The 15,157-nt window shown below is 45.7% G+C and overlaps 1 protein-coding gene across 1 annotated transcript in view; it reads right to left on the minus strand.

The window, feature by feature from the left end:
• Window positions 1-804: 804 nt before the first annotated feature.
• Window positions 805-15,157, minus strand: part of LOC144694128 (NACHT, LRR and PYD domains-containing protein 12-like) — a 43,511-nt gene continuing 29,158 nt past the window's right edge. The window contains exons 7-10 of the mRNA XM_078564484.1: window positions 11,971-12,141; window positions 9,767-9,937; window positions 1,739-1,906; window positions 805-898 (exon numbers count right to left, since the gene is read on the minus strand). Coding sequence (XP_078420610.1) covers window positions 805-898; window positions 1,739-1,906; window positions 9,767-9,937; window positions 11,971-12,141 — 604 coding nt within the window. The remainder of the gene's footprint in view (window positions 899-1,738; window positions 1,907-9,766; window positions 9,938-11,970; window positions 12,142-15,157) is intronic.

The raw sequence follows: 15,157 nt of genomic DNA on the forward strand, positions 1-15,157 counted from the left end.
TAGAAACTCACCCTTCAGTGTGAAAATTACAGCAATATCAATAGGGCAGAGTCTAACTTCAACACATTGTTTCAACAACTGATGATTTCTTTCTTCGGGACGATAGAAAAGCATTGATACTTTCAGTCCAATTCCTCGGTTACAGAATCCGCTGGAACCTCCCCAATAGGATACTCTCTCTGGGACACCCCTCGCAGTGGGTGTTTGTCTCTAATGGACAGTGGGATCTATCCCAGCTGAACAGACCCTGTACCGACCCTGAACCCACGCAGGTTCACTTCCCAGCAGGGTCAATGGGCAGTGATACTGAGCGGGAGCCCTAGGGGCTTAACCCCCAACCCCAGGAATACTGAGTGTAATTGTCAATGTCCCACTGCAGCCGAGACTGATCCCCACCCTGGGCTCTCCCTGTCTGTACATTTCCCCAGTGCCCCATTGGGGAACATTCAGCCCCGGATATCCTGCAGAAGCAGCGCCTGTGGGGCAGCGCGGCTGAGATTCCTGACCCTGTTGATGGGCCTCTGACGTCACCATGGGAGATGACGCTCACTCAGCTCGAGCTGGTAATGGGAAATGGCCACTAGGATTTAAATCTGGAGCGCGGCCGGTTAAAGGGGAGGGACAGAAACTCGGTTAAAAATGTTGCTTTAAAAAATTCTTTCGAGTTATCAACAATCACAGATTGCAACTCTTTTGAGTACAATCACAGCTCTTGGTTTCCGGGAGTGGGACATGAACCCACAACCTTCTGATTCAAAGGCGAGGGTGCTATGGACTGAGCCACAGCAGGAACGTTTATCAATCCTAAGGTTCGCATCTCACTCTCAGTCCAGATCTGGTTCCCTGCAGCGGCTTCAGCTGATTTTCTCCATTTTGATTGAACTGATTGTCCCTCAGCCTGAAACAGATTAAAGATTAAACAGGAATAAACAGATTGAACAACAGTGTAAATAATAGGGAGACTGGAGTTAATGGGACAAATCTCCTGCTAAATGGGTCATCAGAGACCAGACATATGGCGGAATATGGGCAGCGGGTCCCTGTGAAGTTCTGACTCGCGGGCCTACGTGGGAATTGCCCCAGATGTTTAAATTTCCACTGGGCAATACCCCTGCTTCCCGGGACCCTGTGTGAATGTCTCTCACTCTGGGTTAGAATCGGAGACTTGGGACAAATCCACAGGATTTACCTGGGTAGTTACCCAGGAAATGTTAGACTGTAAAATATGGTCTAATACCTGGGTAACTCCACAACCGAGTCCCCCAATCACCCACTCCCCAACCCCCACTGACCATCAAACTACACCCACACTACCCGATTAACCCCTCCAACCACGCCCACCAACCCGACTACCTCCTGACCCTCCCAACTCTGTCCTTGTCCAAATCTGACTAAACACCCGGCTTTCCAGCCCGACCCAACAACGCCGCTGACCCAGCCCCATTAGCCATCAACCTGACAGCATTAACCCCCCGACCCCGCCGACCCCACCACGCTCCCCTGACCCGACTAGACTCTGCTCGGATGGAGCTCCCCGGGGAGGAGTGGGGGGTGGGGGGCGGGGGGGGGTGGTCACTGCTGAAAGTCCTGGGAGGAAAATGAAGCAGTTTCAGTTTGGGAGAATCTTGTCGAACAGCGGCAATCCGCTTTTCATTGTTGCTGTTTGATAGATTCAGGCCAAGTCATATTTTAAAATCTCATTTATATTTTAATTATTACACTAAAAATTAACACTCACTCGATCAGATTCAGAGTCCTGCAGGTCAGGATGAAGCGGCGGAGAGCGGGGACAGATTGGTCTGTGAAGCGGTTTAATCCCAGATTTAGATCCGTCAGTGACCGGTTTGTACTGAGAGCGGAGGCGAGATCCTCGGCACAAGAATCAGTGAGACTGTTACCACGTAGAATAAGGATCAGGGGGAGAAAAATAACAGGAATCAGAGTAAATCCACAGTGTTTTAACGAATACTATTAATAATAATATACAGTAAGAGGCATTACAAAAGCACAACAGCCATTTATAAAGGAAAAATAAAACACTGTTAATGCTGCTAATTAAACATAAATATTATATAATGGAAATACTGAGCAGATCAGGCAAGTATTTGCAAAGAGAGAAACAGAGTTAAGCATAGAAACATGGGAAATAGGAGCAGGAGTAGGCCATTCGGCCTTTCGAACGTGCTCCGCCCATCATTATGATCATGGCTGATCATCCAACTCCATAGTCTGCTCCCGCTGTCTCCGCACATCTTTTGATCCCTTTCGACCCAAGAGCTATATCTAACTCCTTCTTCACCACATGCAATGCTTTGGCCTCTACCACTTTTTGTGTTCGTGAATTCCACTGGCTCACCACTCTCTGGGTGAAGAAATTTCTCATCTCAGTCCTAAATAGTCTATCCCATATCCTCAGAGTGTGACACCTGTTCTGGACTCCACCACCATCGGGAACATCCTTCCTGCACCTACCCTGTCTAGTCTTGTTACAATTTTATAGCTTTCTATGTGATCCCCCCTCATTCTTCTGGACTTCAGCGAATATAATCCTAACCGACTCAATCTATCCTAATATGGCGGACCCTCCAACCCAGGAATCAGGCTGGTAAACTTTCATTGCACTCCCTCTACAGCAAGAGGCCTGAAGGCAGGGCGGATGGTTGGTGGAGCTGAGAGATCGAGTGGCCTAATGAACGGCCACAGGGGAGCCTCTTGCATCCACAAAACATAATGCTTCTCTATCCATCACTGGTCACAGACTGTAGTCTGAAGAACGTGTTGGAATACGAACAGAATAACTAGGAGCAGGAGTAGGACCTTCAGCCCAGAAGCATTCTCTATCATTTGATAAGATGATTGCTGATCTGATTCTGGCTGATCTGATTCTGGTTGATCTGATTCTGGCTGATCTGATTCTGGCCTGAACTCCGCTTTCCTGTCGGTCTGCCATAACCCTCGATTCTCTTCTCAATCAAAAATCTACCATAACTCAGCCTTGAATATATTCAATGGCCTAGTCTCCCCTAGCCTCTTATGAAGAGAATTCCACAGACTAACTCAATTTTTTCTCTTCTCAGGCTTAAATGGGGACCCCTATTTTTTAAAACAGTGTCCCTCAGTTCTACTCCCACGAGAGGGAAAACCCTCACAGCATACACCCTGTCAAGTCCCCTCAGGATCTTATGTGTTCAATAAGATCAACAAAACTCAGCCTCCTGAACACCAATGGGTATAGGCCCAATCTGCTTAACTTTTCATCATAAAATAAACGGCTTCATCCCAGCAATCAGTCGAGTGAACCTTCTGTGAACTGGTTTTAATGCAATCACACCCTTTCTTAAGTAAATAGACCAAAACTGTATAGTTTACTCCAGATGCTGTCTGACTAAGGTCCTGTATAGCTGCAGCATAACTCTCCTACTGTTACAATGCATTCCCCTTGCAATAAAAACATATGAAATAGGAGCAGGAGCCCGCCATTCTGCCCTTCGAGCCCACTCCACCATTCACTGAGATCATGTTTAGTCTTCCACTTCAACAATATTTCCTTCTATTAACCCCGTGATCCATGATGCTTTCAATGTCTAGAAATTTATAAATCTTAGTCTTAAACATACTAAATGACTGACCCTCCTCTGGGACAGTCAATTCCAAAGATTCACCACCCTCTGAATGAAGAAATTCCTCCACATCTCAGTCCTAAATGGCCTGCCCCTTATTCTGAGACTGTGTCCCCTAGTTCTAGACACCCCCAGCCTGGGGCAACGTCCTACCTGCATCTACACTGTCAATCCTTGTAAGAATTATGTATGCCTGAATGAGATCACCTCTCATTCTTCTAAACTCAAGAGAATAAAGGCCCAGTCTATTTCACTTTTCCTCAGCACGCATTGCTCCAGGAATTGTTTTAGTGGAACCTTCATTGCACTCAGTCTAAGACAAGTATATCTTTCGTTAGGTAAGAAGACAAAAACTGCATAGAATGCTCCTGTTGCCGTCTCACCAAGGCAGTGAGACATCTTTACTCCGACACTCAAATCCACTTGTAATAACAGCCAACATACCATTTACCTTTTTAACTGTTTGCTGTACCTGCTAGTTAGCTTTAAGTGAGTCATGAACAAAGACATTGAAATACCTTTGAAGGTCAACGCTTCCCATCCTCTCAGCATTTAACAAATGGTCTGTATTTTTAATTTCCTGACAATGTGGATAACCTCACATTTCTCCATGTTGCATTCCATTTGCCAAATTTTGGCCACTCAATTATCCTTTCCATATCCTCTTGAAGCATCTTTGCATCCTCCTCACAACTCACACTTCCACCTAATTTCCTGTCACCTACAAACTTCTAAATATTACATTTAATCCCCACATCCAAATCATTGATATTGATTGTGGAGAGCTACGGCTGTGATCCTTACGCTACCTCATTGTACGACATCGACGGGTCTCCCCTTATCTATTCTGCTGAATACATCGTCAAAAAACCCCAACAGGTATGTTAAACGTGATTTCCCTTACATAAATCCATGTTGAATCTGCCCAATGCTACCATTATTTTCTAAATGTTCTATTATCACATTATTGCAGAATCTAACATTTTGCCTAATACTTATGTCAGGCTAACAGATCTCTAGTGCCCAGTTTACTCTCTCCCTCCTTTCTTAAACAACGGGGTTATATTTTCCACCTTCCAATCTGCAGGAATCATTCCAGAGGCTACAGAATTGTGAAATATGATCACCAACACATCTATTATCTCTGCAGCCACTTCCTTCAACACTCTGGGAGTTAGATCATCAGGTTCAGGGAATTTATAATACATGAATAGGATGGGAATAGAGGGATACGGACCCCGGAAGTGCAAAATGTTTTAGTTGACGGGCACTATGATGGGCAGAGGCTTGGAGGGCCGAAGTGTCTATTCCTGTGCTGTACTTTTCTTTGATCTTTTCTTTCTTTGTTCTTAGCTACTTTATGTCCCAGTAATTTCTCCAATACTTTCTTAAACAAATATTAATATCTTTCAGTTCCTCGTCTACATTAGTCCCTTGATTCCCATTTATTTCTGAGCAATTTTTACTATTTCTCTCTGTGAAGACAGACACAAAGTATTTGTTATTTTTTTCTGCCAATTCCTTATTCCGCATTGTAAATTTTCCCGAACTTGCTTGAAATGGAACCACATTTATTTTTACTAATATTTCCCTTTTTACATACCTACAGAAGCATTTACAATCAGTCTTTGTGTTTCTTGCTAGTTTACTCTCATATTCTATCTGTTCATTATGCATCCATTTCCATGTCCTTCTCTGCAGATTTCTAAAATGCTCCCAATTCGCAGGCTTTCCTTTTTCTGGAAACTTAATACATCTCTTCATTTCATCTAATACAATTCTTGATTTCTTTCGTTGGGGCATTTTTGGTTGCTGGGTTTTTGTGTATCAAAGGAATGTATTTTTGTTGTAAACACGTCACATTTCAAAGCCTTGAATGGAAATGGGGTAAAGACACCACTGAGATTCACACTCAATATCTTCTGTTTACTAGACAGTCGTTGGAACTGCTTTATCCACAGCACCCAGATAAACGCCAGCATACCAATTGTCTTCTTAATCACTTGCTCCACTGCATGCCTAGTGATTCATGGACAGGGGCTCCCAGATCCCCCAGTACCGTACAGTCTGCAGTCTTTCTCCATTCAGGTAAGATACTGCTTTTATCTTATTACAGCCAAAGAGAACATATTCACATTGTCTCACATTAAACTCCATCTGCCAATTTTTTGCCCATTCACTTCACCTATCGAAATCCCTTAATAGACTCTTTATGTCCACTTGACAAGTTACTTTCCTACCTTTGCGCCATCGGCAAATTTAGCTACCATGCATTCAGTTCCTTCACCCAAGTAATTTACACAGTTATTTGAGGCCCCAGCACTGACCTTTGTGTCACTCCACTAGTAGCAGTTTGCCAAACCGAAAATGGCCCTTTACCCCAACTCTCTGTTAGCTGTTAGCTAATCAATCGTCTATAGATACTAATATGCTACCACCTGCATAACAAATTCTTATCTTCTTATCTTTTTTATCTTTAATGTCACACCTTATCAAATTCCTTTTGGAAATCCAAGAGCACCAAATCTACAGATTCTCCTTTATCAATTTTCATGTTACTTCCTCAAAGAAATATAATCCATTCGCCCCATGTGATTTGCAATCCGCTGGGCCTTCCATCAATCCAGGGAATTTTGGAAGATCACAACCAAAGCATCTACTATGTCGCAGCCACTTCCTTTAAGACCCAATGATGAAAGCCATCAAGTCAAGGGACTTCTCAACCTTTGGATCTAATAGGTTCCCTAATACCTTTTCCCTCAGAACTCTGATTGTTTTAAATTCCTCCTTTCTTTTTACCCCTTGATTTTCAAGTATTCTGGGATGTTTCTTGAATCTTCTACAATGAATAGAGACACAAACTGCCTGTTCAACGCTTCTGCCATTTCCTCATTTCCCATTGTTAGTTTCCTGGCCTCATTTTCTAAGGGACCTATGCGCACTTTAGTATTCATTTCCTTTATAAATAATTGGAGAACCTCTATCAGCTTTTATCTTCTAACTGTCTTTCTCTAATATTCTGCAGATAAAATGCACCTTTACTATGATGTCATTAATTAATCCAGTCTCTTTGAACATTCCCAGGTCTAAAATAGCCATTCTGTGGTTGTCACTGGAACATACGGACTAAGAAATTGTCTTGAATACACTCTAGGGACTCATCTTCCAGGCAACCTTTGCCATTCTGCTTCATCCGATAGGTATGATGATTAAAATAAGACGCCATATTGCAGCACCTTTCTTACAGGCACACGTTATTTTTTTCCTGTATATTCTGTCCGAAAGTGTGAAGGTATTAGGGGCCTATAAGCTACTCCCACATGGACTGCAGCGGTTCAAGAAGGCAGCTCAGCACAACTTTCCCAAGGACAATTAGGGATGGGCAATTAATGTTGGCCTAGCCAGTGATGCCTGAATCCCAATATTGAATAGAAAAGTGACTTGTTACCTTTGCTAATTCATATTTCTACTCAAAATAATTCTACATCTTGATCTTCTGAACTAACGTCATCTCTGACTACTGTACTCATGTCATCAGTTATTAACAGAGCGACCCCGCCACATTTTTCTAGCTTTTGACATCTAATCACTTTTCTCTTTTTCCAAAAGCAATGGCCACAGTGACCGGGGACAAACACCCAACTCTGAGGAGGAGGAGGGGAGACTTCACATTATTCCCCAACACCCGAGAGACAAAGATGTTTGGGACTGGAATCCCATAGCCTAGAGTTCAGAGAGAGAGAGAAATAACATGAATCAAACTAAATGTTTCTTTTTATTCATAGCTAACACTAACAGTAATGGACAGTGTTTTTAATACTAGGAACAGTGCTCAAATATATTGTTAAATATTCAGTTTTTCAAAACACAATCTCACACTGTCTGGTACTTACTCCAGTTTCTGTATTTTACAGTCCGTTCTCCTCAGAGCTACAGACAGTCGTTTCACTCGTGAATCTCGCAGTTTGTTATCAGCCAGGTTCAGATCTGTCAGTGAGCGATTAAAAACAGAGGCAAGATCCTCAGCACAAGAATCTGTCAGATCGGTGTCCCCTAGACTGGGGGGTGGGGGGAGGGTTCGAGAGAGAAAAAATAACAGGAATCAGAATAAATTTCCAGTTTTTTTTTAAAGAATATAACTAATTAAAATAATAATATACAGTGTGAAACATTCAAGAAACACAACTTGAAACCATGAAAGCAATGTATAATTGATGCTGTCGATGTGAAATATAAAGGAATATTCAGTAAATAGTCAGCCTGGGAGACAGTATCTGTGAAGGGAGAAACAGAGCCCAGAGTCCCGCAGGCGGGCGCGTGCCTGACCCAAGCAGGCGGGGAATCGAGCGAGATGATGTCGGACGAGCGTCCTGACGTCATCGCGCACTCGTGCGATATTTGGCTTGGCGGGCACGCGCAAACGTTGAAGAGTTCCCGCGGACAATGAGGCGGGAAATTAAACCCATTAACGTCCCAATTGTCAGCGGGTTTTCGTGGCCCCTCCAACCTGAGGTTGGCGGACCAGCCAATCGACCAGGCGACCTTTACATTCTTGATGAAACCTCATCCAAGGGAGGGATGAAATCTCCGTTAGGATTTAAAATAAAAATAAATCTCCGTGGACTGTTTTTTTTGTGAGGTCTGCTTTCAGGTGCTTGATTTTGCTGCAGGGACAGTTTTGCAGCACGTTTGTGCTTTATATTATTATTTGGAGGTCTGCAGCTCTCTGAGGCATCTGTCTGCCTTCAGGGAGCTCACTGGAAGCGCTCACCAGCACTTACAGTGAGGTCGGTGCCGCCCTCTTCCCTCCCCCAGCGGCAGTGCTGAGCCTTTCCCCGGCTACGCTTCACACTGGCTGCCTCTCAATTGGCCAAGCAGCGTAAGATCATGGTCGCGGGGCTATTCGGGCAGAAGCGCATTTCACATCCGCTCCCAGGCTCCCCGATCGTGCACCCGACAAGGAAAAAATTCAGGCCATAGTTAATGTTTCAGTTTGATGAGCTTACAATAGAACTGGGAAAAGCAATGTCTTGACTGGTTTTAAGTGACAGTAAATTGGGGGGAGGAGGATTGCAAAATGGAAGTGCACCGATGATTAACGTGACAAAACTGGCGAGGGAACAAAATAAATCACTAAACTCCACACCTGAAACCCGTCTGACTCGTGTGTGGACATGGAGGGAGGATGGTAAAGGAATGGAGTTTGTGGTGGGGAGAAAGATAATGGCTGTGAGGTCAGTACACAGTGTTAGCCTTACAGCCTTATATGTGACTAAGGATAAAAGTGAACTTGGTCAAAAGGTCTTGCCCACCCAGCCACTGGCAATGCCCAGGCAGCAGCATTGGCTGTCAGAAGCCTGTCAGCCTCTCTGTGGAGAGCCCCGGTCAGTCAGAGTTGACTCCTGTGCTGCCGTGACTCAGTGGGTGCAAGCAGGAAGCATCCCTGTGTCTCCATGATGGGCAGTCAGGCTGTCACCAGCATAGACTCGTGTATGTCTTTGATGGGTGAGTAACAATGGACAGTTACGTGCTTGGAGAAGAGAGCAGACAATGTTGGGGAAAGATCCTAGATGGGTAGCTACATTCAGATCTTGTCATCCTTAAACCAATGGAAGATGAAATGCTGGAGCTGGGAAATTGGAAGCAGGGTGGACAATCACTGACGGTGAGATGGTTGTGGAGCTGAGAGAGTGAATGGCCTTATGGATGGACACAGGAGAGCCTATGGAGACCACAAAACAGAGTGAACATGTATCTGTCCCTAGTCAAATGGAGTAGTTTGAATGAAATGTTAGAATGTGCATTGCCCTATAATCACACTTCTCCTACTCACAAATCAAGGGCTGTGATTGGGGGCCAGCCATCCGCCTCTGAGGAGGAGGAGAGGACCTCTGGGTGCACCGTCACATTATTCCCCAACACCCTTAGGACAAAAATCTGCTGGACTGACATCCCTTAGACAGGGGGGTTAGAGAGAGAGAAATAACAGGAGGAAGAGGAAATGCAGTTTCATTTTCATTAATAACATTATCACTGACATTAATAATAATGGACACTGTTTATTTATTTTTCTCATAGCACTTCTGAAAATGTACTGTTAGACATTCAGTTATTATCAACATAATCTCACACAATTTGGTACTTACCTCAGTCTCTGTAATTTGCAGGCCAAGTTCTGCAAAGCCACAGACAGTACTTTCGCTCCTGAGTCTCCCAGTCGATTAAAATCCAGGTCCAGAACTGTCAGTGACAGGTTTGTACCGAGAGCAGAGGCAAGATCCTTGGCACAAGAATCTGTGAGATTGTTCTTCTGCAGACTGGAGATAAGGGACAGAAAACCAACAGGAATCAGCAAAAATCTCCGGTGTCCAAGGGAACAGCATTAATGACAATAGTAATGTATAGTGTGAGACACTCCATGATACAGATGGAAAATACTATTGATGATGAAAATCTGAAATGCAAATAGAAAATAATGGAAATGCTCAGCAAGTCAGACACTATATGTGAAGAAAGAATTAGCGATAACAGTTTGAATATTAAGCTCACCCGCCAGGGTGTTTTTAGGCAATGGGTGAGAGTAAAGTTTTTGGGCTGGGTTTCCCACCAGCCGAGACCTCTCAGCGATTGACGCTGGGGTGGGCGGGGCCTCAGACGGGCCACCCGCGCTCGCCCCAGTTGAGGCCCTTAACTGGCCAATTATTGATCACCTGAGGGCCCTCTCCCACCCAGCCTCAATTTTTAGGTTGGCGGGAAGAGTTCCTGGGTCTGGTGGAAGCCCAAAAATAACCGGATTCAGGCCTTTGGTGGAAGGGGCCGGGGGCGGGGAGGTGTCTCCATCAGAAGCCCCCCTTTTAACGTCGGGCATCCCCCATCCCCCTCACCCCCAGCTGACCCACACAAGTCCAGTGACTGCAGGACCTCCCTCCAACCCTCAATCTCTGACACCCCAATTGACTACAGTCCAGCGCCATTCCTCTCCTAACTTCCCCTTCCAGAGATCCCCAAAACTTACCTTTTCCTGGACTCCCAGGAGTAAGACTCTGGGGAGTGCATGCAGTCTCATTCCTGTCCACAGCAGCTTCTGGCACTGCATGAACTAGAGAACTGCCGGCCAATCTGATAGTCTGACAGGTCTCAGAGGCAGGACCTCCTCCCAAGTGAGGAGTGGAAGTCCTGCCTGCAGCCAATTAACACTCATTGGAGCGTGAAATCTCCGTGGGACAGACAGTGTTGGCGGAGATGTGTTCCCCACCGAATCTTCGGATGGCGGGATGGGAAACACCACCATCCTAAAAAAGTTTACTGTAAATGGAAGTAAAGTGGGAACAGTTCAGAACAGATTGAGAGTTGATTCTGAATCACACATTTGTGTTGTTCTATTGCGCGTTGAACCACGTCATTCTCGCTGTAATTCTAGGGTCACGACCTCAAAGGGATAATTTCCCTGCTTGCAAGACACAACCACCGCATCCCGAAGTCCTTGCCCAGGGTTGCAAGAGGACATGGAACATCAGTGATCAGGGGACGGAGTTTGTGGTGGGGACGAGGATAATGGCCGTGAATGCAGCACACAAGGTGAAGCTTACAGCTTCACTTATGACTTATGATGAAAGTGAAATTGGTTGATAGGTCATCCCCACCCAGCCACTGGCCATGGCCAGGCAGCAGCATTGGCTGTTAGAGACATGTCAGCCTCTCTGGAGGGCCCAGTCACAGTTGATTTGTGACGACCAAATGGCTCCATGCAGGAAACATCCCTGTGGTGTCATGAAGGACAGTCAGGCTACACCAGTTTAGGCTCATTCCAGACTTTGATGGAAGGTGAAGCGCTGGAGCTGCGAAGCCTAGAGGCTGGGCGGCAATCACAGATGGCGAGATGGGTTGTGGAGTTGAGAGAGGGAGAGTGGTCTAAAGAATGGATACAGGAGAGCCTCTGTTGGCCACAAAGCATCGTGTTCATGTGTGCGTCACTGTTCACACACAATAATCTGAAGGGTGTGTTGTAATGTGCATTGCCCTCGAGTCACTCTTCTCGCTCTCACAAATCAAGGACTCCTGTGACCGGGGGACAGCCCACCTCTGAGGAGGAGGAGGGGTCCTCAGAGGGTGCACCATCACTTTATTCCCCTGCACCCTGAGCACAAACATCTGTGGGACTGACATCACATAGATGGGATTAGAGACAGGAATTACATGAATCAGAGTAAATGGGGATTTTTAAAATTAATAACTTTATCACTGGCACTAGTAAAATTGGACAGCGTTCATTTATTATACCAGTAACAGGGCTGACATTGTTTTGTTATATATCCTATTATAAACACAGTCTCACACAATCTGTACTTACCACAGTTTCTGTATTTTACAGTCCCGTTCCCTCAGAGCCTCAGACAATAGTTTCACCCCTGAATCTCCCAGATTATTATGATCAAGGTCCAGATCCGTCAGTGACCGGTTTGTCCTGAGAGGAGAGGCGAGATCCTCGGCAGCAGAAGCTGTGAGATCATTACCATACAGGCTGAAGATCAGAGGGAGAAAGATAACAGGGATCAGAGTAAAGTCAGTGTTTTAAAGACCATTAATGACAATAATAATATATAGTGTGGGAAATTCAAGAAACAACTTCCATTTATCTAGTAGGTCAAACACTATCGTTTGTGTAAATCTGAAATCTAAATAGGATATGCTGGAAATACTCAGCAGGTCAGGCAATATCTGTTCAGAGGGAAAAAGAGTGAAATGTTTCTGTCAATGCGCTATCATTAGAATTGGAAAAAAAATCAGTGAATCAGCAGGATTTAAGCAACAGGGAAATGGGGATGGGAGGGCGGCAAGGAAAGGACAATATGAAAAAGGATGATGATACAAAACAAAAGCACAGGATTCCCACGTCCTTATCCGGGTTGATAGGGAGGGGCTTGGGATGGTCAATGGCTCGGGAATGGAGTTTGTGATGGGACTGAAGATAATGACTGGAATTTTACCGGAGGCGGTGAAGGCCTGATCAGATTGTAAGTGGGTGTTTGGACGTAGGGTCAGGGTAGTCAGAGTTACGAAGGCGATATTATCAGAGCTGACAGGTGGGACGAACCGTCCACTTCGGTGGTGCAGACAGGGGACGTCCCAGTTCAGACAATGCTGGCGCCATCTGTAAAGGCAGGCAGCAGTAATTTCAAACACAGCAGCCCTGGAGGGACTAGTGGTTACTGAATGAAGAGCTGAAATGGCAGAAGACAGATCAACGTTGCACGCTGATGAGTGCTGCATGCAGGAGACATGCATGTGGTGCCATGTGGGACAGTCAGGCTGCCACCAGTATAGGCTAGTGTGTCTCTTCGATGGGTGAGTTACATGAAGATTTCTATGCTTGCAGATGAAAACAGCTGACGAGATGGCCTGAGCTAAGATGGGTCACTGTACCCCAGTGCTCCTGATCCTTACACCCATGGAACATCAGACACATGAACTGGGAGATCTGGAGGCAGGGCGGGCAATCACTGCTGTTGGGCTGGGTTGTGGAGCTGAGAGAATGAGTATCCTAATGGATGGACATAGGAGGCCCTCTGGTAAGCACAAAACAAACATTTCCCTAGAAACACTATTTTTTCTTTCACAGATCGAGGGCTGTGACTGAGTGACAGCCATCCACCTCTGAGGGAGAGAAGGGGAACTCAGAGGGTGCACCGTCACATTATTCCCCTCGCACCCTCCACAGGTGCAGGTACTATCACGACGGGAGATAGTCACATTCCATTAATAAAGGAGTCACAATCTGGTGAACAGCACAGACACGCCCGAGCAGCTGATGGAGACAGTAATAGCCAAGGTCACTCACACTCGGAGGGCTTTGGGAGCGAAAGGCAATGTCAAGCTTCAGGCTGATGACATGTAACCAGCTTCTTCAACAAGGCAGCAGATGTTGGAACTGCACCATGAGGTATGTCAACATGAAGAAGCTGTGTGTAACCAGACACAAAGGATGCGGGAGTTAATCCAAGCTATAAGTATTGCTGTGTCCCGGGCATGAGTGCCCAAGGCATCCTCTACTGAGAGATTGGTGACCTTGATGGACAGTAAATCCAGCTGACCAACGATTGGAGATACATACTGACCTGCATGTCATCACAACCTCCTTGAGCAATGGCTGGGTGAGAGGGGGTGAGGTGACTGGAGTCACCACCAAGTCCTCGGACTTCTCAGGTGAGCAGGGAGGGTCCAGTGTGCCCTGAAAGTGTATAGGAGTGACTGCCTGCAGCATCTGGGGGCTCCTCTCAGGGAGCTCCTGGATTTGGCAGCGTGTCCTCCACTGCTCTGACTGTAACACCAGCACCTCACAAACCCACGATAACAGGGCCTATTCCAGTATCTGTGCAGGAGGCCCTCAGTATGCTGGGGCCCTCCAGACCTCAGGGAACCAGAGGACAACCGCCATCGTCATTGAAATCCTCGGAGGAGAAAGGTAAGCACCCTGCCTCCACCTCAGCTGACAGCGCAGGGGGTGCACAACGTAGGAGCCCCCATCATCACTTTCAAAGGTTCATCTTATTGCACTTGGGTTTCACAGGGTTATGTTGTGTTGTGACATATCACATTCCTGTGTATGTGTCTTCAATGAATTTTAAGAAGGTGCATCACAAAATTAATCTTTCACCAGTATTTTAAAGAACATTACTGGGCCTTTAACAGTTCACTGGCTCCTGCAAAGGGTGACAATGGAAGGACAACACAGAATGAGTTCAATTCATTTCCAACATTTTTGCCTCATGTGCTAACGGTTCCAGGGAAATGTTAAGGACATTCAAAGAAACAGCAACAGAGCTGCACAAGGTGGAAGATAATTATATTAAATGGGTGTCTAAGTAAAGACTCGTATGGAACACGTCTGTAGGTGGAATCTCAAGCTTCACTTGCACATTTAGACCAGGTGACAGTGCAGGGACGGTGATATAGTTCCAAGTCACATTCCTGACTTGTGGCCTTCTGGATAGTGAAGAGATTTTCGGGTGTCAGGAGGTGAGTTATTCACTTCAGAATTCCCAGCATCTATGGGGCGGGAGGTGGGTGGAGGTGGTGGTGAGGTTATATTCTCTCTTGCTGGAGACGGTAATTGCCTGGCTCTTGTGTGGTGCATTTGTTACTTGCCACTTATCAGGCCAAGCCTACAAATTGTCCAGGTCTTGCTGCACAAGAACAAAGAAATAGGAGCCGGAGTAGACTGCTCAGACAATATGATCATGGATGACCTAGGGCTTCAACTCCACTTTCCCACCCACTCCCCATGTTGCTCAATCCCATGAGGGACCAAAAACCTGTCTATCTCAGCCTTAGAATTATTTATTCAACGATGGGGATCCACAACCCTCTGGGATAGAGAATTCCAAAAATCCATAACCCCTCAAGTGAAGCATCCGTCCTTAAAGTTCAGTAGCCTATACTGAGACTGTTTCCCTGCAGACAGAAGTTAGGAATCTAGGTAAGAAGTTAGCAAGCGCGGCCTGAAAAGCAGTAATCTCTGGATAACTCCTTGTATCCTG

This window comes from Cetorhinus maximus, chromosome 19, assembly GCF_964194155.1.
Source record: "Cetorhinus maximus chromosome 19, sCetMax3.hap1.1, whole genome shotgun sequence".
In the NCBI taxonomy this organism is placed as follows: Eukaryota; Metazoa; Chordata; class Chondrichthyes; order Lamniformes; family Cetorhinidae; genus Cetorhinus; species Cetorhinus maximus.